At 35.5% G+C, this 24,374-nt stretch overlaps 1 protein-coding gene across 1 annotated transcript; it reads right to left on the reverse strand.

Annotated features, from left to right (window-relative positions):
* Positions 1 to 4,543: 4,543 nt before the first annotated feature.
* LOC136820955 (histone-lysine N-methyltransferase PRDM9-like) lies at positions 4,544 to 23,460 on the reverse strand. The gene is made up of 7 exons (XM_067077188.1): positions 23,224 to 23,460; positions 13,286 to 13,438; positions 10,437 to 10,474; positions 9,671 to 9,881; positions 8,738 to 9,012; positions 7,989 to 8,274; positions 4,544 to 5,453 (listed from the first exon to the last, which is right to left on the reverse strand). Exons 1-7 carry the CDS (start codon positions 23,318 to 23,320, stop codon positions 4,555 to 4,557), a joined length of 1,959 nt encoding a protein of 652 aa, XP_066933289.1. The 5' UTR covers positions 23,321 to 23,460; the 3' UTR covers positions 4,544 to 4,554.
* Between the last annotated feature and the right edge of the window lie 914 nt (positions 23,461 to 24,374).

A 24,374-nucleotide genomic window follows, 5' to 3' on the forward strand; every position in this document is an offset into this window, starting at 1 on the left:
CGAGTTGTCGTGAATTCTTTCAAACTGTCGCGTTCCCAGAAAAATTGTCGCGTTCCTAAGAATTGTCGGGTTCCTAAAAATTGTCGCATTCCCAATCAAAACAGAAATTGTTATTAGGACGATTCTCAAAGAAACCACTGGAAATCACCTGCACTGAAGAATAATGGGCTTTTCCAGAAAAATTTGAATATGGGGGGGGGGTGAAGGATATAACAATTTTCAGTGATTTACCCCCGGACAAAGTGACTTTTGGCCCAATGTAGGAAACGCCAGTCCAGTCGAGCCTAAATGTAATTTGCATGTCCTCTATTAAATCAAAACCTAATGAACGATGAATCCGACCGACTGTATTTTTTTCGAATTTTTTTCGTCATAAATGTGGTTTCAAGTCACTTTTGAAAGTGACATATTTTGCATTTTTTTTCAAAAACTAACATGAATTCGCGCCACAAGGCTACAAAAGAGAATTTCCTGAGTAACATCTGAAATCACGCAACAGTTTTTGAGAACGCGACAGTTTTTGGAAACGCGACAGCTTGAAAAAAATCTCGACAGCTTTCGGAAGAGATCATTTTTTATTGTTGCAGCAACAAAATTTTCATGTTGCAATTGAAAATTATACAAAAACCCTCGTGCCCCCTTACCTCGAGAAGATATTTTGCAACATATTTCGATTTTAACCAGTCAAATTCGTTATACGAATAAACACAAATTAAAAGAAACTTTTCTATCATTGTTTCTTAATTGTCGTTTTTCTCCTTCTTTATCGTTATTTCCTACCCAGTGATTAAATCTAAATCCTCGTTTTTTTTCGTTTTTGCACGGTTTTATGTGATGGGCTGAAATTGGAGCTTATACTCTCTCATAATGCCGATATTCAGATCTTCTTCCTGTGAGGAGATTGCTTCGGGTTTTAAGGTTTAAATCCTTGATATTAAAAAACTATAGGCTATCGCTGTCAAATTATACATACGGTTGTTGATATATGTTGGACGGTGAAAAAGAATGGGGCTATTCCCAGCCGGCAAAAAAACGTTTAAAATTCTCGGTAGCACATTTCCTACGAAATTCCCTTAGAAACTCAGCATATGCTTGTGATCTGTGATGGAGTTATACCAGATTCAAATAGCTTTTTGATATAATTTTGCGTTTTCTCTGAAATCGATTTAAAGCTTAAAGCATGAAGAGAATTCACGGGGTGATTGTGTTTATGCTCTATATCTATGGAGAACAATTTCGTACTTTGATTCGATTTCCTCAAAAATATCAGCAATCAAATCCCTCTCCATGTTTACAAGAGTACCATTATGTTTTCATGTGACTTATCACGAAAAGAATTTATTTCACGAAATATTAAAAATTTATTGCTTGAACGGCAGTTTGGTGCGAAAAACTTTCATGCGGCAAAGAAAGGTATTCGTCCGCTGGCTCAGATTTAGATTCTCAATTTTCTAAGTTTTGCAGGTCTTCGGCCGTTTGTGTAGGTCTTCGGCCGCTGAAAACTGATCGCACATTAAATTTGTAGGTCTTCGGCCGTTAGCGTAGGTTCGGTCGCTGGAAAACCACGCATTAAAGTTTTAATAAAGGTATTCGGCCGCTAGCGTATGTCTTCGTAGCCTATCTCTATCCCAACACGCGATTTTTTTATCACTCTGTCGGTGTCGAGGAAAAAGCCGTGGTGGTCTGGTACAGGCTAAGGTCTTCGTTCGTTGACGGAAAAAAATCCGCCGCGCCACTCAAGGCCGCGCAACTTTGGTAGGATTTGTTGGCTTCAAATCCTACCAAGGAGATTCGATTCTAGCCCTTTTATTTGGGTCTCCCCTTTATTAATTGTTAATTGTAGAAAGAAAGTACCATGTCCACCATTATGGATTTGAGAGTGTTTCCATCTTCCTGGGAGTGGGGCTTTTTTTTGGCGATTCCTGACATGTTCCTGGACCTCTGTGCAAAATTTCATCTCTACACCATTTTTGTCCCGGTTTTGGCGGTTTATTACCTAATTTTACCTGACTAATGTGTTGGGTTTGGTAGATAAAAGTCATTTTTCCCTTAAGATACTAAGAGAAGAAATTTTGGTGGATAGAAAATCTTGGCCAAATCCGCCAAGATTTCCCAAATCGGGGAAAATAAATGTCGGGGGAAAGTGAAAATGAGAGAAAATTTTGAGGGGGTGACGAATTTCATCCCCGAAATTTCATCACCTGATCAAAACTTTTACTCGATTTATTTTCCCCAATTAAAATTCAAATCCAAATTTTTACGCCTTTATTAACCGAAATTTAGTGGTTTAAAGGACAAATTACAAGATCTATTTTCGAGCTACCTTAAGGGCTCTGGATATACCCAATTTTTTGATTTTACACCAACTTCAATGGCAATCTCTACATTTTAAAAAGATTAATATATAACTTTTTTTATATGTCCTGTTAAACCTACCTTTTTAGAATTTAAAAATCGAAAGATTGAAATGAAAAAATTAAATGAAGAAGAAAACGAAGAGTTTTTCGAAGAAGAGTATTTTCACCTTTCAAAGCTCTAATCTCGGTAAAAATTAAACATTTTGGAATTTTTTTTGGTTCAGGTGATGTATCTATTTAGTATCTAAAAATACAATTTCGGAGAATTTTTGAGAAAGTATCTTTTCTTTAAAATCTCAAAAAACCTCATTTTTGGCAATTTTCTGCACTAAATTTCCATACGAAAACAGCTACTTTAATCGTATAAATTTTAGCGAGACTAATTTTAGCGTTTTAGCGAGTTTTCCCTATTTTCGCTAAAATTAATCTCGCTAAAACACGCCGAATCGACAGATCGCTAAAATTTATCCGCGCTAAATTTTTCCAAAACACAATTCGCTAAAATAAATCCAGTTTTTTTCTTCTTTTTTTTTTACGATTTTTGCGAAAACTAATAAAGATATTTATTTTTGTCGGTCCCTAGAGTTCTGGAAGAAAATGTAGGCTTAAAAACACACGCTTATCTCGAACCTCCGTTATATCTCGAACTTTCACCAAAATACATCTCAAAAAGTTATTTGGAAATGGCGATTCGCTAAAATTAATCCACGCGAAACTTTCTCAGACAAGTATTCGCTAAAATTTATCCGTGCGAAATTTTTTGAAATCGTGATTCGCTAAAATAAATCCAAAAAAAATCAAGATTTTCCTGACTCGCTAATATACGCTAAAATTACTCTCGCTAAAATTTCTACGATTAAAGTATAACTTGGGATGTAGCCAAATAAAATATTTAAAAATATTTAATTTTGGCGGGAACTAATTTTGGCGAATTTCGTCTAATTTCGCCAAATCCGCCAAAATAAGTTCCCTTAAGGGCTCTGACCATAGTCCAAAAATTGATTTTGGAATTTGTACATAAAAGTTATATTTCAGGTTCCTTAACACTTTTAACAAAGAATTGCCTTTATAAATTGCTTTTTAATCGAATCCCTTAAGAGTAATTAAGAATTTAATTGCAAAAATGACGTTATGAACTTTAAAAAGATGTTAATAATATGTTGCATCACCCTCTTTTACAAAAAGTGCTTAGCTTTAATGGGCAATTAACTTTTTTGTTTCAAAATTTCTTTACCTTGTCCGCAAAGAATTGAACTATTTCAAATTTTGCGGAAAATTTTTCTAAAAAGATGTGTCAAAAGTTATGACTGTTTTTTTAAGCAAAATCCAGATGAAAAATTGATGAAAAACCACTATTTTGAAGATTTCGAGACAAAGAGGCATTTACAAAAATTTTCCGCAAAAATTTTTATTGTTCGTTAAAAGATACACCATCTACTGCGAAAATTTTTTCAAAATGTTTTTTCTTTGTCGAAACTAAGCTCTTCAAAGTTGAAATACTCTTCCTCGCAAAAGTCTTCATTTTCTTCTTCATCAAATTTTTTCAATGCAATTTTTGAATTTTCAGAGTCAGGAATAGTTTGTCTAACAGAAAATGTATAACATACCATAGTTTTGTTGGTTACATCAGTCAGAAAACACATTTTAAACACGGCAATTATGAAAAATTCACTATGGCCAGAGCCCTTAACGTAGTAAAAAAAACCATTTCATTTGGACAATTTGGTCGGGGAAAAGTGACGAATTTGAATTTTCGGTCGGGGAATAGTGACGAAAATGCCTCTAGGTGACGAAATTTTTCCCCGACTAGTAATTAAAACCCCGACATTTTTTTTCTGCCACCCGTCATTATAAAGTGATATGGGGTAATTTTTTTTCAAAAATTGCAAAATGACCCCCCCCCCTATAATTAAGCACACAAGAGTAGGAAAATTGTGAATTTAATTCAAGTTTTTTTTATCGGTGCATTATTACTTATCAATCTCGAGAAAAGAACTTAAAATACATTAGAATACTTTAAAAGGAAGAAACTTTCGCGGGACGACATTTTTGGGAAAATACTTTCGCGAATGGCGACCTTCAGCATTTTTCGCTTAATATTTGCTATTTGACCGAAAAATCGCGAAAGTTTCTTCCCCTAAAGTAAATGGAATAAAAAGAAAATAAAAAAAAAACAATTATAAATCTGGACAATAAATTAAAAAGATTTTGCATCCACTATTCTACAATTTTTGGATTTATGATACCTAAGCGAAGTATGATCACTGTAAGCAATTTCACAAATATCACATTTGTACGGTTTTTCACCGGTATGAGTACGAAGATGTTTTTGTAAATGACCTGATTGATTAAATCCTTTTCCACAAATATCACATTTGTACGGTTTTTCACCAGTATGAGTACGAAGATGTGTTTGTAAACTATTTGATTGATTAAATTCCTTTCCACAAGTATCACATTTGTACGGTTTTTCACCAGTATGAGTACGAAGATGTGTTTGTAAATTACATAAATTGCTAAATCCTTTTCCACAAATATCACATTTGTACGGTTTTTCACCGGCATGAGTACGAAGATGTATTTGTAAATTACTTGAAACATTAAATCCTTTTTCACAAATATCACATTTATACGGTTTTTCACCAGTATGAGTACGAAGATGTGTTTGTAAATTATTTGATTGATTAAATCCTTTTCCACAAATATCACACTTGTACGGTTTTTCACCAGTATGAGTACGAAGATGTATTTGTAAATTACCTGCCCGATTAAATCTTTTTTCACAAACATCACATTTGTACGGTTTTTCACCAGTATGAGTACGAATATGTCTTTGAAAATCACCACTATTATTAAATCCTTTTCCACAAATATCACATTTGTACGGTTTTTCCTTATCACCTTTCTTACCGTTTACCTTCCCCTTGTATTTCACATTACTAGTTGACGTCGAGATCTGCTTCCTGATACCAATGCAAGAATTTCCGATGGCTTCATCCGTCTCAATGGGGAGTTTCCGACAAAATTTCAAATGTCTTTGCAAATACTTATCATGGCAATACGATATGGAACAATAACGACAACTGAATATTGGGCCTGAAAATAAATTGATAATAATTTAATATTTTACTAAAGAATTCATGATAAAATTAATCGTGTTTGTACTGTAACCATAGTATAAGAAAGCCGCAGCTGGAATATGTACCGCATTGTCTTTTCATTTAATTGCTGTTCCATTTCTGTCTCCGAGGTTTATAAGAACATCAAGATGCTCAGTTTGTTATTGGTAGATAGTTTTTAAAGTTTTTCTCTTAGCTCTAGTTTAGACGGCCCACTTTTCGCCCTGCCTATTCTAATTGTGAATTAAAGTGGGCATAAAGTGGGCTATCTAAAGTCAATGCATTGCCCTCTTTTGACGTCGATGCAATGTCTTCTTTCAATCTTTTCCAAGCAAAGATTTTAACTGCCAACTTTGTGTCCACTTTCTGCCTACTCTAACAATTAGAATAGGCAGGCAGAAAGTCGGCCGTCTAAACTAGAGCTTATTTTCCTTCACAAAAAGTTTTTTATTGCTAGATATCTTTGAATCTATACCCAATAGAACACTTGAACTAATTTTGGACAAATTTTAGGGGTATTTTGTGGAAACAATAGTTTTTCACCAAAATTGAAATTATAAGAACTATATTCAAGATGAAAACTTTCCTGTCAGTTTGAATGATAAATTTTGAAGGTACTGGCTTTTCACAATAATATCTTGATGTACAATTTCATTGATTTCTAAAAAGATTTCAATGCAATTTTGTGAAGGCATCTCGAGGCACTTTATTGATTTTTTAATTCTTTAAGGCCAGCCATTTTGTGCTTGTTTAAATTTCCTATTGTTGATCTTTCCTTCACAATGATTTTATAATGCAAGTGTATTATCAAAGGCATATCATTAATGTCTAAAACGCACTGAGAAGTAAGTATTAAAGATGCTACATTACTGATTCTCGATCAACAATTAATAGTCATCAAATACAACAGAGATAGAACAACAGAAATTCAGATGTTATCATTCCAGCCGCGGCTTTCTTATACTATGCTGTAACATAAAATTTATGACTTAAGTCTTCATAGTATTATTTCGTAAAAAATTGCAATAAATTGTCTTTGGTTTTAGACTTCGTAAATATTAAGGTAAATTTTGACAGCTGAAAATCTTTTCAGTGAATTTTCAGTAGATTCTAACACGGTTCTCCCGTTGAAGTTTCTGTTTTCTTGCTAAAAGTCAGAATTTTGTGATTTGAATAATTTAGGCGTACAAACTTTCGCGAGCAGAACTTTCGCAAGGTCGAGAAATCGCACAATTTGCGACATTTATTTTCGCGAATTTGAGGAAAAAATCTTTTTCTCGAACATAAACTTTCGCGAATCGTTGGAAAAAACTGAGAATTTTTGAATAAAAATCGCCTTAAAAGTGAAAAGTATTCCTTAAATCCGCTAGAGACGGTTGCTCTTCGACTTTAAAAAGGCATTAAAGGATGATAATATGCGGAAAATTATATATTTATATATATTTCGAGGTTTTATAGATTTTCAATTCTTTTAAGAATCTTTCGCGAAAAGGGCCAAAATTCGCAAAAATCGCGAAAGTTTCTGCTCGCGAAAGTTTGTACGCCTAAAAGGGAATTAATTTTCGCAGAATTTATTTTTTGCGAAGCTAAATTTCGCAATAGACACCCGCTTCTTGCCTTAACTCTTTCATTTTCCTATGGGTTTTTAAGGATTTAGCATTTAGCAGAACTAATTTTCGTGGTATACACCCAAAAACGCGAAAATTAGTTACCACGAAAATTAGCTCCCTCGACTTGAAAAAGTCAGGCAAAAGATTTCAACGTTTTGCTTCTAAAACAACCCTACCTGATATCCCAAATCGTCCCAAACAATCTGATCGTCCCTTTCAAAATAGTAAGGGTAAAGAAAACTTCCTTAACTTTATTTTTTTTCAGGTATCTTAACCCTATTCAACCTAGGCTTTTAGGGGCGGTTCAGAACTAGGGGGGGGGGGCTTTTCCTGTACCACCCCTTAACTTTTGATCTAGTGGGTCTTTTTGGATGAAATTTGGCAAACAACATCTTTGTCACGTAAGGTAACTTTTGACAAAAAAAATTTTTGATGACGTCACTCATCATGCCCAAAGTGAGCAAAAACCAAAAATTTCCTTTGTTCTTATAAATAGCTATTGTATTCTAACAAAAGCTTTTGAAAAAGGTTGTCTGAGTTTAAAATGCTTATTTTATCCTAAATATTCAATAAATTACGGTTTAAACGATATATTTGACAATAAAAATAAATTTGTATTGGAAAAGTGTCAATTTTTGTGACACCTTACTGTCAGAAATGTCACCATACTCAAGGTGCGAAAATTTTTAGGTGTCAAATTTTTTTTTATTTTGAAGCTAAATAATTGTTAGGAATTTACAGAAAATTTCAGGGCAAAAGCTCTATATTTCAGGAGCTATTACCAATAGTTTGACCTCCGAACAGAAAGAGCCCCCCCCCTAGACCGAATAGGGTTAAGTAGCCCTGAAGTGATTTCATGCAGGTGATGTACCAAACTTTCAAATCTAATAATTTGGTTATACCTATATCTCTTTTTACTGTACTGGGTTCATCTTTTGACCAAGTTTTAATCTGCTCATCTGCCGCAACGATACCAAGATCTCTGGCGTATTCATCGCCATACCAAACCAAAAGCTCATCACCAATTTTCATCTCTTTGTACGCTCTGTAATATATTTGACCATGGTATTGAAAAGCAACAAGATTTTGTTCTGATTCAGTTCTTGAACAATTGATGTATCTCAACCAGTTTCCGTATTTCTCATCTTTGCCATTAACGTAATAAACAACTCGCCCTTCCTTCATGATCTGAAAGAATGACGAAAGGTTAAGTTGATTTTAGCGAGCAGAAAGAATCCTTGAAAATTCTAATTTGGCGAAGGCAACTAATTTTGGCAAATAACAAGGTAAATTGGTTCATCATTGCCTAAAAATGAGTTTTATAGAAAATTAGAGGATATTCTACAAAACGATGTAAAACCTGCGGGTTACTTACTTAAGCTTTAATATTTCTAATTTCTGCGAATATTAATTTTGGCAAAGTATGGCAAAATTAGTTTCCTTAGGGTAGGACATTTTCTCGTGTCGTCTAGTCTATCAAAAAGACTCTGACTTAACTGATTAACTAACGATTTATCGACTGAGAAACCTGGAAACCTGGAGCGTCTATTCTATGAGACTTTGTGAAAATTGCTCACAATCTATATTATCAAGATTTTGCCTTACTTCTCTTACTCACGTAAAAATGTACAATATGAATTTCTCGACATACCTCCCACATGTAAGAAGTATCCATATCATCTTTCGGAATATCAGGTCGAACTTTTTTTCCTTCATAAGGACCAAATCGTGTACCAGAGTTGAACTGGCGTTTAGCAAAGACACCGAGTCCAGCACCAGGGATATTCGATTCTCTAACTTCCAAACCATCAGGAAGACTGGCCAAACTGCGGTTTTCGGTGTTAGGACAATCTTTATCAGCTAACGGGAACAGCGGACCATGCACTGGACAGTCTCCAAAATAGAAATCTTCACATTGCTCACAATCTACACGTACAATGTTTTTGAAAATTTACTTTAAAAAACCCGCTTCACGAAAAAAAAAAACAGTACTTGTTGTATTATTTATTTGAAATTAAGTCTTAAATGTTTGGGTAAAAACTAAAGTAAATAATTTTCTAGCTTTTCTCCTAACGGGTTTTACCCAAACGTACGCATTTTCAAACCCTTCAAACTGTAGTAACTTTTTTTACCCCTGGCGATATAACGAGGGGCTATATTTTTGCTTAGAAGTGTCACTGTACAGAAAATTTTTTCAGATTCATGAGCTACAATTTGAGTAATTGAAGACAACTATTAAGTTGAATTATTTTAGCCCCCGCGTTAAGTGATGAGATTTTAGCTCCCCCAAGTACAGAGGTCCCCCCGAAAAAAGTGGTGGGGGGTGAGGCTATGACAGTCCTGTAATATGTTCATAGTGTATGGGTGTCCTTGTTTCAATAAAGAAAGGAATCTTTCTAAATAGAGATATTAGACTCTAAATACAAAAAAAAACCGTTGAAAGGTTTAGGATATCTTATGTAAAGAGATATTCGAAAGGCAAAGAAAAATCTTTCTAAACAAAGACAACCAAAGACTCTAAATAAGTTTCAAAAACGTATTAAAACAGTTAAAGCTGTAGGAGATCTGGTGTAAAAAGACTTACAGAGAAAATGGTCTTCATCAGGAACCTGTTGTTCTCTATAACACTTTCTAGATCCACCACGTTTTGGATATCGACTTGTTGATGACGGTTTTGATTCTACAGGAATGGGTTTGTTCTCAATAATCTCATTTCTTTCTCGATTTCGAACGGGCTGTTGTTGACTTTCTTTTATTTTCTTGTTTAAAGCAACAGATTTAACCCGTTCCGGAGCCTGGAAAACGAAAGAAACTTTATCGATACCAATAATTTCATAATTCGGGATGATTATTAACTTATATGAAGAATTTCCAAAAAAAAAAAATATAAGAATGGTGTTTTTTCATTTCATCATGGATATTCTTAACTTTTTGGCGAAAATCATCCAAAAAATACTCTTACGGTATTCTTAGGTTAAGATCGAAGTTGGCAATCTACAGGTTAAAATGCATTAAAAATGACATTCTTAGGTTCAGTTGCTAAATTCCATGATGGTGATATTATTACCATATTCTTAATTTTTTAGCCATTTTCATCATGGACATTCTTATAAAGTGTATTCTTGGTTTGAGCACTCTTGGGACTCCACAATGCAATCCACAAAATGTGTAACCGTACATCCTGTGCCCAAGTTCAGGAGTTGCCATAAAGCCATTATGGTAATAACCGGGAGGGCACATTGCTATACATTGTAAAGTGTATTCTTATAAAAAAACACGTGTATTGTGAGCAAGCAGCCTTAATTGAAATGCCTGAGCTTCTATTTTGAATTGATTTAAAAGAAAATTACCTTCATTTGCTTTGCTTGTATCTTTACTTTCTTGGGCTCTAAACAGTGAAATTTTCATTAAAAGTAATAAGACGACAAATCTATTTCTACTCTCTTTTGACAATGTACAGAAAATGTACCAAAAATCTTTACCCTACCTTTGCAGTAAATATACAATCAGTTCCAGGCTTTTAAAAATTACTTGAAGGTAAGAGTTTTTCACTCGACACGAAGGATATTTATAAGGCAAACAATTACTCTAGATAAAAAGATAATAGACCAGCGTCCGAGATTCAAAAAAGGCCTTTAAAATGGTTTTCGTAGGGCACCCCTTAGATCAGGGGAAATTTTTGATATTATGCTCCTAATAGGGTGTAGAATTGACAAAAAAAAATTTGCCCTTCGAATCTCCTGCAGTTTTCGAGTGAATCGATTTTTAGTTAATCGATAGAACTTATCAAGGGTCCCCCCTTTACTAACGGTTTTTTTGAAGTCTGAAAATCAAACATCTGAGACTACCAACGGATTCAGCGTGAAAATTAGAAAAAGAAAAATCGACGTTTTTGGCGTTTTCCGATGACGTCAGCATTTTCCCAGGAGCATTTTCAGAAAAGATCATTCCCACAGCTGGATAGCCCGGAATTAGCAGTATCCAAAAATGGCATGGTTTGTCAACTTTCAATGTATAGATCTCGAGATAATTCATTTTTATTAAGGTGGATAAATATGCTGAAAAACTGCTGACTCAGCAAAAAATATTGATAATTTTCAATATTTAAACCAAAATATCTCGAGATCTAGACATCGAAAGTTAACAAACCATACCATTTTTGGATACATAATTCAGGGCTATCCAGCTGTGGGAATGAAAATTCTGAAAAGCTCCTAGGAAAATGCTGACGTCATCGGAAAACGCCAAACACATCGATTTTCGCCTTAAAAATGCCATTTTTCGGCACCAGGTGGTCGAAACTTAACAAATAACCCCATTTTCTTTATCTACTTTTCACGCTGAATCCGTTGGTAGTCTCAGATGTTTGATTTTCAGATTCAAAAAAACCGTTAGTAAAGGGGGGGACCCTTGATAAGTTATATCGATTAACTAAAAATCGATTCACTCGAAAACTGCAGGAGATTCGAAGGGCAAATTTTTTTTGTCAATAATTCTACACCCTATTAGGAGAATAATTTCAAAAATTTGCCCTGATCTAAGGGGTGCCCTACGAAGTGACACAATCCATGAGCACCTAATTTACGGTTTGGCACTTTTGTAACATCGAATTTGTAAACCTCAATACTTTAATCGTAGAAATTTTAGCGAGACTAATTTTAGCGTATAGTAGCGAGTCAGGAAAATCTTAATTTTTTCGGGAATTATTTTAGCGAATACTCGTGTTACATTATTGATTGAATTCGTTTTCTAGCATTTCTTTGCACTCAAATCCTTCCTATTGATAAAAATGTATCAAGGCAATAAAACCAGAAATTTCGCGCGGATAAATTTCAGCGATCCAGCGATTCGGCGTGTTTTAGCGAGACTTATTTTAGCGAAAATAGGGAAAACTCGCTAAAACGCTAAAATTAGTCTCGCTAAAAAGTCTAAGATTAAAGTAGTGGTAGCCTAATTAATGGGAAAACACTTGTAAGAGATTGGTTTGGAAATCAATTTAATTTTGAAATGTAATCTTTACTTTAGATGAATACTTTTATTTATTTATTTGGATTCATTAAAGGTTCAAGGTTTGTTTACTTTTTATTTCAAATTATGTCATTGATTTATGAGCTGCAATAGCTGATTGAAAAACGAAGATTCAACCAGAAACTGTTATCTCAACACCGGATGTGCAAAATAGTTAAAACAAGCTAAAAAAATGACATGCCAAAATTTTTTTATCCAAACATAGGCTTTATATATCAATGGATGTGCAATTTGAAACTGAACAACTTTTTATATTATAGAAATCTTGAAAATGAATAACTCCTATTTTTCAAAGAACAACTTACAAGGTTGATATTTTCTGAGCAGTCCTATATTACACGTTTTTTCTTTATAATGAACCTTAACTTTGCTCTGAGCCTGGAGTTCCTTATTTTTACAGAGGATTTAAGCCTCAAAGTTCCTTATCGAGTTCCTTATTTACATAGCTGCTAAGTTTGGAAAACCACCTCTTACTGTTCCTTAAAACTTGTTTTCTTATTCTCAGCCTGAGCAGTTCCTAAACAATTCCTTATTTTTTGGACCATTTTCAGCCTTGAGTTCCTTATAAACGTGTCCCTTATATAAAAAAAACGTGTATATTTGACCAGTATACCTCAAAGTATCACCTCAATAAGAAAAATTGAGAAATCTTTGGAATTCTCACAAGCTACTAAAACTATGAAATTTGTAAACCGTGATGATAAATCTAATGAAAGATATTAGCAAAAGCCCGGGGTACTAGGGTTGCTAAAACGGATAAAACGAAGGTAAATTTTGTGAATTTTACGACCCTTATTGGGACTAATTTGACAAATTTTGACCAAATTTTGATCTTTCCGGGGGTAAAAAGAATTTGATTTTCTGATTTTTCCAACCCTCAGCGGGACTTTAGAAATCCAAAAAATGTACCCTTAAGGACGGCACATATACCGTACCCTACCGTACCCCCCCCCGGAGCGAAAGTCAGAAATTTCAATAATTTTTCAACCAGAAAATAATTTCCGTTTATTTCAGACCATGTTTGCACGTAACGGTTCCGTTTCACTCCGAAACGAAATGAAGCCATACTAATGGTTAGAAGTGACGTATTGAAATTAATCAATAAAATTGCTTCTTTCATTCCGGAGGAAAATGGAATTGCTACGTGCGACAGCTCACAGCATTTTTATACCTGCAGATGAAGATATTTCTTTTGAAGGAGACCAATCTTCATCATCTTTGTTGTCATCAGAATGATCTTCATCACTAAGATATGCAAATCGATCTTCAACTTCAATCGTCTCTACTTTCTTCTTGTTAAGAGCGGGATTTTTCACAGGAAGGCCTATGAAAAAGATCAAAACCTACAATTAGTGACCAGTCAAAGGTGGAATACTCTAATAAGCGATAATTTTATCTTCCAAGTTTCCTAAACGAATCTAAAAAAGGCAGACAAAGTCAGTATACTAGACAAATTTACACATAAATCTTTTAAATTAATTGGACTAATTTCAAGCACCCTTTGGTACAGTCCTTAGAAGTAAACGAGTATCATCCATTTTAGTACACTGTATGAACTTTTGATACCGACCCTAAGTATCCTGTGAAATCCATTTATCCTTTAGAACTCTCACAGCACAATATCGAGATCAGGTACTTTTGTTTTTTTAAATGAAATTGAGAACAAAAATACTTAGTACCCTAAGACGATACCTTGATCTTATGAATAATTGGTGTATAATTTGTCTAGATTGGAAGCCTCAAAGAATTTTGCCGGGAGGATCCCTCCCTGTCATGAAGGCTTTTTTAGTTTTGGCTGGCAAGGCTTATGAATACAATACGTCATAAAGAACTTTCAATTCAAGATTTGTCGTTCTTTGAGAAATTTGTCGTTCTTTTTGTCTATTTTTAGTAAATGTAGGATTCTTTAGATAAACCCCCTCCTCTAAGGGTCAGTTTTCAGAGGTCCGGTCCGGGCAAAACCAACACTCTCCAAGAGCCTTACCTCCTGGTTATAATCATTTGAAAGTATTGTTTATTTTAATATGCTAAATGGACTACACTATTATAAAAAATAGGTGAATGAAATTACGAAACACATACAAAACCAGTCAAAACTCCAAGAGACCCTCAAATAATTTTTGTTTAAGTTTGTTTCCAAAGAAAATTGACAAACTAAAACTGAAAGAGTAAAGAGTACTGATAGTGCATGTTAAGTTGAATAAAGGTGAAACAAGCTAGGTGCTGAATGGACCTACCTGATGATGAAAGTTAGATAGCAATGCGAGGAGAAAAATGAAAAAAATCAGTCAGAAAATATAGTGTTTAGCGAAAATGCATAACGCAAAAATTTTATCATTGATTGTTGATGGGGGGAGAGGAAAGGTTTGTAAGGAAAAAATAAATCGAAAGCTCTGCTCGCAAAAATCAGTTTTATTGACAATTGAATCATGCTTGATGGTGAGCATTGTTATCAATAATGTTTTTGTGTGAAAAAATTGGAAATATAAGGAAAAAATTCAATGAAAATCTGCAAAAACGGCGATTTCCGGCATTTTCCACCAGAAGAAATTTTTCTCAAAAATCGAACTCGGCCATGTTTTGAGCATTGCGAATACGCATCTCTCTGCAAAAAATCAGAAAAAACAAAAGATGAAAATTCGAGGAAATGTCAAAAAACCGGTTTTTCCGGCATATTTCCGGCATTTTCGGCCGGAAAAAAATGTTTTTCGAAAATCGGGCTCCGTCACATTTTAGGTATTATCATTTTGCATCAGTGTGCAAAATTTCATAAAAAAATATAAAGTACAGCTCGAGAAAATCAAGAAATACCGTTTTTCCGGCTAAAATGGGCTCCTCCGGCAATTTTTAGAAAGTTCCGGCTTCAAAACTCAGTTCTATTGACGATTGAACCATGCTTCATGGTGGGCATTGCTATTAATAATGTTTTTGTGTGAAAAAACAACGAAATATAAGGAAAAAGTCCGATGAAAATCTGCAAAAATGGCGATTTCCGGCATATTTCCGGTATTTTCGACCGGAAAAGATTTTTTCTTAAAAATCGGACTCGGCCAAGTTTTGGGCATTACTAATTCGCATCTTTTTGCAAAAAATCAGAAAAAACTAATGATGAAATCTTGAGAAAATGCCAAAAAACCGGTTTTTCGGCATATTTCCGGAATTTTCGGCCGGAAATGAATTTTTTTCGAAAATCGGGCTCCGTCACATTTTGGGCATTACCATTTTGCATCATTGTGCCAAAAATAAAAAAAAACTAATAAGCCAATCCTGAGAAAAGCTGGTAACAGACGGACGGACGGACGGACGGACGGACGGACGGACGGACGAACGAACGGACATGGGTTAATTTATAGGACCTCCACCGGGGCACCCGGAGGTAGGTCCAAAAAATCAGTGGAATCAGAAAAAGGGTTTTAATTACTTACAATGCAGGTCATGATATTTGAGAAAAAGGGAAATTCCCACCCACGAAATGTTATGGTCACAAACGATTGGCAAGCGCTCTAACTTAGGTTGAAAGGGTAGTTTTGACTCTGATTTTTAACATTAAAGACTTTTAGGTTCTGAGGATTCAAACGTTCAAGCTGGTTCAATATTAAGGCTCGACGACTTTCTTGCCCGAACTTTATATTGGCTAAAAACGAAGAAATAACCAAAGAACCAAAATTCTCATTATACTTTAACCCAGATTGTAGAACATTTAACATTTACTATAAATTCAACTTTTCCGTGTATTACCATTCAGTTATATAGGGAATCCAATTTTCAGAAAAACAATTTGCAAACAATAAGGATGAGTTACTGGAGCCAAAAGAACAGATTTTCTGGAAATTACCAGGGAACGGCACATATTTAGATTGGTGCTATCAACTCCCTATATTGAAACAGCACTGTTCTTTGTTTATATTAATATTTCATCACCTTGCCAAAGAGTGTTTGAGGGCTCGAGAGCCTGTTTTAATTGGAACTAAATTTTCACCCAAAAATGCATTTTATTGGAACAAACTAGCTTGCAAGTACAAGCTGGAATTTTTGAGAAAAAATAAAATCTATAGATGTTTTCACAAAATGAGTGTATGACCCAAATTCTTTTTACAGTGATAGAATTCTGGAAATACCAGGATCAAAATTTAGAAAAGGCCTTTGAATAGGTTCTCGTAGGACACCCCTTAGATCTGGGCATTTTAATAACATTTTGCTTCAGATAGGGTGTAGAATTGACGCAAAAAAAAAAGCCTCTCAAATTTTCTGCAGTTTTCAAGTAAATCAAAATCATTTTGGCCTTTTGTGTCTGTATTTGTCAATTAATGGATGCCACAGCTCAAATTATGAAACCTGATAACTTTATATGCCACATCAGGGCCCCCTGCCTTGTTTTAGTGCTTGACAGTCTTCCTCTATTTTTATGTACATTTTCCCGGGGATAAAAAATTCAAAAACGCTTTATCAAAACAACTAAAACTTAGAAATCTATTTTAGAATTCAATCCTGCAGAGGAGATTTAAAAAATTAGAATTTTGAACAAGAAAAATGATGCTGAGAATTTAGAACTCAAAATAGTATCAAAAATGTATGTATCTAATAAATAAATTCATTCAAAAAGGAAATTAAAGGGATTGAAATTTTAATTGGTATAAGAACCTTGAGCAGAAAAAACGAACAAACAAGGATTTCTGCTGCTCCTTTTTTTTTAACCTGAAGCATTCTGCCTTCTTCAAACCAATCCATCAAAAATGATAGTGGATGAGATTCTTAACTACCATATTAACTGCTAACTATCCAAAAGTCTGTTCAACAATTAAACGCTTTTCTGAGGATCGATTTTGTGATTGGTTCATTTGACTCAATTACCAGTACCCCTTAAAAACCTACAAAAAGAAGAGGTAACCTCTATCTGAAAATTTAGGTGAAATTTGAGGCTGAATTTTTTTTTGTGCTGAAAGTACGCTGTTTATGGTTTTCTACCCTAGCAATGATGTTTTTTAGAAACAACTTTTCAGTTTTTTCACGAGGAAGTGAAAAAGGCCCTTTTAGCTATTTATCCCTTAAAACTACAAAATGTTTTTTTTTGAATAACATTCTTCCCAAAACAATATGTGCATCTTTCAGGATTCTAGGCCGACAATGCAATTGCGCCGTTTTTTGGCAAAAAGAGGCTTTGATGGGTCAAAACTTTTATTGACTTCATTTATTTATGTTACTATTACTGACGTTTTTCCAAATTTTCAAATTTGTTACATTTTGGTATGCAATATGACCTTGTTTTGAGAAAGTCAATTTTCAGATTTTATTGGCCACTACCATAAATGAAAATGAGCTTTAAAATAGAAGAATAGCTTTTTTTTTGGGGGGGGGTAACCATGAATAAGCAAATTATTTTTTCAAACCTAAAGTATAGGTATCTATAAAGTATAGACTTTATGACCTTAAATCTGTATTTTTTGCGATGCTCCCAGACGAAATGTTACGGTTTGGAAGAAAATATCCTTGTTTGTATGGTATGCAACCGCTTCGTGCATTTTAGATGTTCCCAGCTCCCACCGTACCAAATTCAGGCCTTCCTGAACACCAAGACAAAAAGAAACGGAAGATGGAACTTCTGCTGTATCAACTGCGTGGAGGTACCCCAAGACCTTTATGCACTGTGTGATGTAGTAGAAGACGAAGTAACTGAACTCAAGAACGACATCTCGGAACGAGACCGAATCATCGAAGTTTTCGATGGTAACGAGAAGAAATTAATCAAGTCTGTCCAATCACTGAAGTCGCGTAATGCGAAACTCAAAGATAAGTCAATCGAGAGATGTTCCGTAGACGAGATGAATCAAAAGATCCAAAAAGAGATCACTGAGCTTGGTGCAACCATGAAAGCGTCGATTATTGACGAGATCAAAGCGACACTCTTGAGCGTTGAAAACCAAATGACTGTGGTAAAGCAGTCTTATGCTAAAGCAGTTTTTAAAAGACCCTTTATTAGACGACTCTAACACCTCCATCAAGGAGGTTATTAGAGAAGCTCTACGAGAAGAAGATGCAGAAGAAACAAATAAACAAAAACGTGTCTCCAATGTCATTGTCCATGGAGTACCTGAACAAGATACCAACATGGACAAGAGCTGGGTGGACGATCTCATCAAAGAAACACATTCAAATGTAACAGTTAAGCGTGGTACTCGATTGGGTAAGACCTCAACCGACAGGAAACGTCCAATTTTGATCTGTCTATCAAGCGAAGACGAGAAATTCAATCTTCTCGGAAATTTACCTGCTCTTAAAGGAAATGAAAAGTTTTCTGCAGTGAGCATCACTGAAGACCTTACGCCTGATTTGCGTAAGAAAGTGCACCAATTGTCTATCGAAGCTAAAGAATTGAATGCAACAAAATCTCCAACATCAGGAATATATCGCGTCCGTGGTAATTCAAAAAACGGGTTCAGTATCAAGATGGTGCCACTCAAGAAAAAATCATCGATGAAGAAATCACCAACAGAGAAGAATGTCTCCTTCTCCGAAAACCTAACAGAGACAAACATCATCAAAGAATAGGGGCAAAAACCGCTCCAAAACATATAATAAAAGATATGAAGATTCTTTATACAAATCCAGATCAGTTAACATCGTTTAAGAAAAAAGAATTACAGTCCATGGCCCGGGAAGAAAAGCCCCATATAATTGCAATCTGCGAAGCTAAGACAAAAGCAGGTGCCTTGAAGGAGCTACATGAATATGAATTCGATGACTACAAAATCGCTAGCCAAGTTAACCTAGATACAGATCAAGGGCGTGGCATTGTCATATTTGTCCATATATCCATTAAACACTTGGTAATCGATGTCAAGCCTCCAGTGACTTTCAATGAAGTTTGCATGATTGAAGTACAACTATCAGGAAAAGATTTGCTCGCTGTTGCATGCATTTATCGAAGCCCAACTAGATCTACGTCCTCCAACGAAAACAACAACAACCTAAACTTATTGATCAAGTCCATTGCATTAAACAAGAAATATTCGCACAAATGTTTGTTAGGTGATTTCAACTTTCCAACAATCAATTGGGGAAACTGGACCACCCCGCATCTGGAGGATAGCAAAGAAGAGAAATTCTTAAATGCTTTGAGAGACGCATATCTCCATCAACATGTTAATGAACCAACTCGATGTAGAGGAACTGACCCATCCCTCATCGACTTGATCTTAACAGGCGAAGAAAACCAAATTAGGAATCTCGACTACCTAAGACCACTAGGAAAAAGTGACCATAGTTCGTTGGCTTTCAATTTCGTTTGCTACGCATACTCCAAACCTACGCAAACAAGGTTCATCTATGCTTCGGCCAATTTCAAATTAATGAAAAATGACCCGACGTTGAGGGAATGGAAAGAAGGTTTCAAAAATTCATCCGTGAATAAATCAGTGGAAGATCTTTGGGAATCGTTCAAGAAAGTTGTCATTGATCTCAGAAATCGATTTGTCCCTTTGAAAGAAGTTGGAAACGATTTTTGGAGGAAAAAAGGTAAAGTTCCAATTGATAAGAATCTTCAAGATGAAATCAAGTTAAAGAAAACGCTCCATAGAAGGTGGTTAAGATCTGCACCTCTCGACAGAGATCGTCATCGTGCCAATTACACTATTGTAAGAAACAGAGTTAATCGTTTGATGTCAAAGGCCCACAGGACTTATGAAAAAAGCATTTGTGATAAATCCAAGGAAAAGCCAAAGATATTTTGGTCTCATGTAAGATCTAAACTTAAGTCATCAAGCGGAGTCTCACCACTACTTGAAAACCCTGATGACAAATCATCGATTAAACACGACGATCTCGACAAGGCTAACATCCTACAAAAACAGTTTTGCAGCGTCTTTACCAATGAGCCCCCAGGAACGATTCCCGACTTTCCTACACGAACGGAGATTCAAGTTGAGAACATCATCATAACAGAAGATATGATGAGAAAACAGATAAAATTGCTGGACGTGAGTAAATCCTTCGGTCCGGATGATGTACACCCGAAAATGTTAGTTGAACTGATCGACCATCTAGCCGAACCCCTGTCTATCATCATGAATAAGACCTTGTCTGAGGGAACAATACCAAAAGATTGGAAGATGGCACATGTGACTCCAATTTATAAAAACAAGGGTGCCCAAAACCTTGCGATAAATTACAGACCTGTTAGTTTGACTTCAGTAGTCTGTAAGTTAATGGAATCATTTATAAGAAAGCACATTATGAAGCATCTAACTGACGAAAAGCTTCTAACCAACAAGCAATACGGTTTCATTAGTCGCCGCTCCACCGTCACACAACTCCTAAATTATTTGGACAAGTGCTGTGAAAGTATAGCTAACGGAAGTGTTGTTGACACTATATATTTCGATTTTGCGAAAGCTTTTGATACTGTTCCCTATCGCCGTCTACTTAAAAAGCTGAAAGGATATGGAGTATCTGGAAACATCTTGAGATGGGTAGAGTCTTTTCTGACTGACAGAAAACAATTGGTTAAGGTTAACAAAACTCGATCTAAGACGGACGATGTTATCAGTGGTATTCCCCAAGGAAGTGTTTTGGGACCACTTCTCTTCGTTATCTACATCAACGACCTTCCTGACAATGTGCTGTCTTCGATTCTCCTATTTGCTGACGACACGAAGATTTTCAGAGAAGTCAACTCGATTGAGGACTCATTGGCTATCCAACAAGACATACACAAACTTGAAAAGTGGTCAAATGATTGGCTATTAAGATTTCACCCAGATAAGTGCCACGTTCTCACTCTCGGTAAATATTGGAATATTGTCCACGCGCACCCTTATTCACTTAGAGGTGAACAACTTGAACATGTTTTCGTTGAAAAAGATCTCGGTGTTCTGATAGACTCTGACTTATCCTTTGAAGAACACATATCAAAACAAGTGAAAAAAGCTAATTCCATTCTAGGAGTCATCAGAAGAGGTTTCGAAGACCTTAGCCTTAAAACTTTCTTCACTCTGTACACAACCTTTGTCCGGCCTCATCTCGAGTATGCCCAATCTGTATGGTCACCAAAACTACGTAAGGACATCAACTTAATTGAGGGCGTTCAACGACGTGCCACTAGGATGGTCAGAAGGTTAAGTAATCTACCATACGAGCAGCGCCTACGAAAACTTGACTTGCCTTCTCTCGAATTCAGAAGACACTTCGGAGACATGGTTCAGATCTACAAACACTTGCACTTCTACGATAAGGACACCACAGTTGGAAAGTTTATTCGCAGGGTGCGTCCATCTCGAACTCACGATTACGAACTGATACCAAACTTTGCAGACGATGGATTTAGAGGTGTCCAGACCAAGTCATTTTACTATCGATGTGTGACAGCATGGAACCAGCTACCAAAAGAGACTGTTAACGCTACTAGCATCAAAGCGTTCAAAGAAGAACTAACCAAGGCATGGATGGAACATCCATTGCGCTACAAATCAAGATCTTGTAATTGTAGACGATAGATCGGTTTAGAGGCCCTCGTGTGCCTGGACTGTAAATCTTCATAAAAAAAAAAATTAAAAAAAAAAAAAAAAAAAAAAATTCAGTTCTGTAATCTCTAGGTATTTTTGATAAAATTTTGAATAATTTTGAATTTTACGACACTTTGGGATAATGAAAATTCTTAAAATTAGGTATCTTATGAAAATACATTTTATAAGAGGTTGTAAAAAAGTGAATTATACAATATTATTTGTTTTGCGGTTAAGAGAGCCCAAAATCCAACTTAGGTTTTAAGTATGTGGTTTTAAGGGGTATCCTTATTCACTGGTACATCATGATTTTGAGATTCAACTAACCAGATTGATTTGATTATTGAGCAGACTTTTAGATTTTTAGCTGTACGTCAGGGGACACGGCAGCGGGGTGGGTCACCCCAGCCTTGGCAAGACCACATTTTTTCAAAGCAATAAGAAAATTTACTGATTTAGCTAAATTTTGCGTAAAAGCCTTGAAAAAGACCTGTTTTAGGCAGTCTAGAACGGGCTAACTTTCAAAAATTTCTACCGTTGCGTTGGCGCCAACCATGGTGACTCCTTAGACACTAAACCATAGCCCTACCACTTTCAAAGTGGAGCTGCGGCCCCTAAGTACAGTACTACAAACAACTTTTCATGTTTGTTTGCTCTAGGTTACTAAAAAGAAGGGGAGGGTTGTCCACCATTCTGTTGTTGCTTTTTACTGAAATTCTGTCAAACAAACCATGTAATAAATGAGAACCAAACTTCAGTGGAGGCACCAACACTCATGCATTGATTTAGCATGACACACTAACACATTTCAATAATGTCTCACTCAGATTTCGTACAATTTACTTTTACTTTACTATTTGATTGTTTGTTTTCTGTCTGTGTGTCACTTTTGTTTTCGCAAGCAATATTTTTGTTCTTTTAAAAAATGACTTTGAGCTGTTCGATAAGTTTGTTTTGATTGATACTGATAGATGATTTCTGCATTGGCTTGCCTACCTATTTTTTTCTTCTTCTTCTCTCTTTTCTTTTGTTTTGTTTTCGAATGTAATTAACGACCTTATTAATTTGAGACATTCGAATTCTTTTCAAAACAAAACAAAATATTTTAAACAAAATCTGTTATAGAATTAAGAACAAATATAAAATAAGACATAAGTCATAAGAATCACAAGACAGTTTGTTAGAACAACTAAACAGCAACATTGAAAAGACATTCAAAAGGTGGCAAAAAAGTTCATAAAATAAAAGAGTTTCTTTTTCGTAAAAAGTGATCTAAAAATTTCTATGTTGATAATTATTTTGCAATAAATCTAAGTCATTCATTATTGAATTTGAAAAGGTATGGCGAAGGTTTTATAAAAAGGAACATAAAATTGCGCTAAAATCATACTTTTTTGTTTTTTGTCTGCGTGCCCTAGCTGCCTTCCGGGGGCACAAGTACCCGTCCCCCCCAGGCTGCCTTTTCCCGACTTATTTCGTGCCATCATATCATGTCTATAATTTCACTCTCCCCTTATCTTGACATCAAAGGTTCACAATCATCCAAGAATATTTTGTAGTGATTAAAAGTTCTACAGCAGGACTGAAAAAGATGACCAAAAAGATGTCTCACCACATGCTTTCATGAACTCGTAATTTTGTTGAATGTTTTTGGCACGTTCATTCTCAAAATCTCCGATTGTATCAAACTCTGGGTCAAAGTCATCCATGATGGAGGAAAATCTTCTTTTCGTCCTTTGTAGATTGAGACTGATATTTAATTAAGTAAACAGTTAGATTTTAAAACTGATGAATGTGTTTCGACCAAAGACGTTGCTGATGCCAGTTGCTGCTTTCCTGCTGGAGTCTGTTTGCGATAGGAGACTGGACAGAGAAAAATTGTTATTGCTCCACAAAAGTGTGTATATTTTTTCGCGCTTAAAATCCAGTTTTCATAATGGCGGGTTTAACAAGAGCAGCCGCTGGCAGATTTTTTTGAAATATCTGTTCTTTTTTTCCAGGAGAGTAAATTTTATGGATAAATCCAGGAGAGACTTTCCTCAAAACACCCAGGTAAAATCCAGGGGTCGCCTTAATAACATCTGTTCTTAAAATCCAGGAGCACATTTTAAGGAAAAACACATACAATTTTCTAGTGGACAGTCTGTTCAAAAAAATCCAGGAGCTAAATTCCAGACGCGATCAATCGAACTTGTCGAGCCAATCGAACAATCGAACTAATCGAACTCCATCGAACGATTAAAGTTCGATTAAAAAAATTAATCGAACCTAATCGAACACTCACAATTTTTGAAGCAACAGCAGTTCGATTAGTTCGGTCAGTAAAAAGTTCGATTAGTTCGATGATATTAAAATCCTCATATCTTCCCTCGCTTGCAAAAACTTTGTCCTGGCACGCGATTGCCAATTTCGACAGTTCCCGGACTTAACAGCTTGATGTTTATTGTACCCGGATATTTTTCTATCCGGAAAAAAAGTCCGTAGCCCCTCTGTTGCGATTTTGCGCGCGGCCGAGTGGCGGAATACTACGCCCGCCCCAACAAACCGCTTCTTCTGGCGCTAAAAGGATACAGAAAAGGTGTGTAATCCGTTATCGGAAGTAATTTCCCGATTTACATTCCGAACTTGGCTTTGAAAAGAAGCTAATATACGGTGGCGGAGCAGCACAAACTTGTCGAACAAAATTGGTTTATCGAACTGATCGAACCGAAACCCATTGATCGAACTTAATCAAACACTCACAATCTTTTAAAAGATCTTAGA

The sequence above is a fragment of the Clytia hemisphaerica genome, unplaced genomic scaffold, assembly GCF_902728285.1.
Source record: "Clytia hemisphaerica strain Z4C2 unplaced genomic scaffold, Clytia hemisphaerica genome assembly, whole genome shotgun sequence".
In the NCBI taxonomy this organism is placed as follows: domain Eukaryota; kingdom Metazoa; phylum Cnidaria; class Hydrozoa; order Leptothecata; family Clytiidae; genus Clytia; species Clytia hemisphaerica.

Bases quoted from the DNA above. Each gene is read 5' to 3' on its own strand.
- LOC136820955 (XM_067077188.1), bottom strand. From the start codon at position 23,320: ATGGATGACTTTGACCCAGAGTTTGATACAATCGGAGATTTTGAGAAT. The intron at 13,439-23,223 runs GTGAGACATCTT...TCTTTTTCATAG, and splicing joins CGAGTTCATGAAAGCATGTG to GCCTTCCTGTGAAAAATCCC. The intron at 10,475-13,285 runs GTATAAAAATGC...TTCACTGTTTAG, and splicing joins AGAAATATCTTCATCTGCAG to AGCCCAAGAAAGTAAAGATA.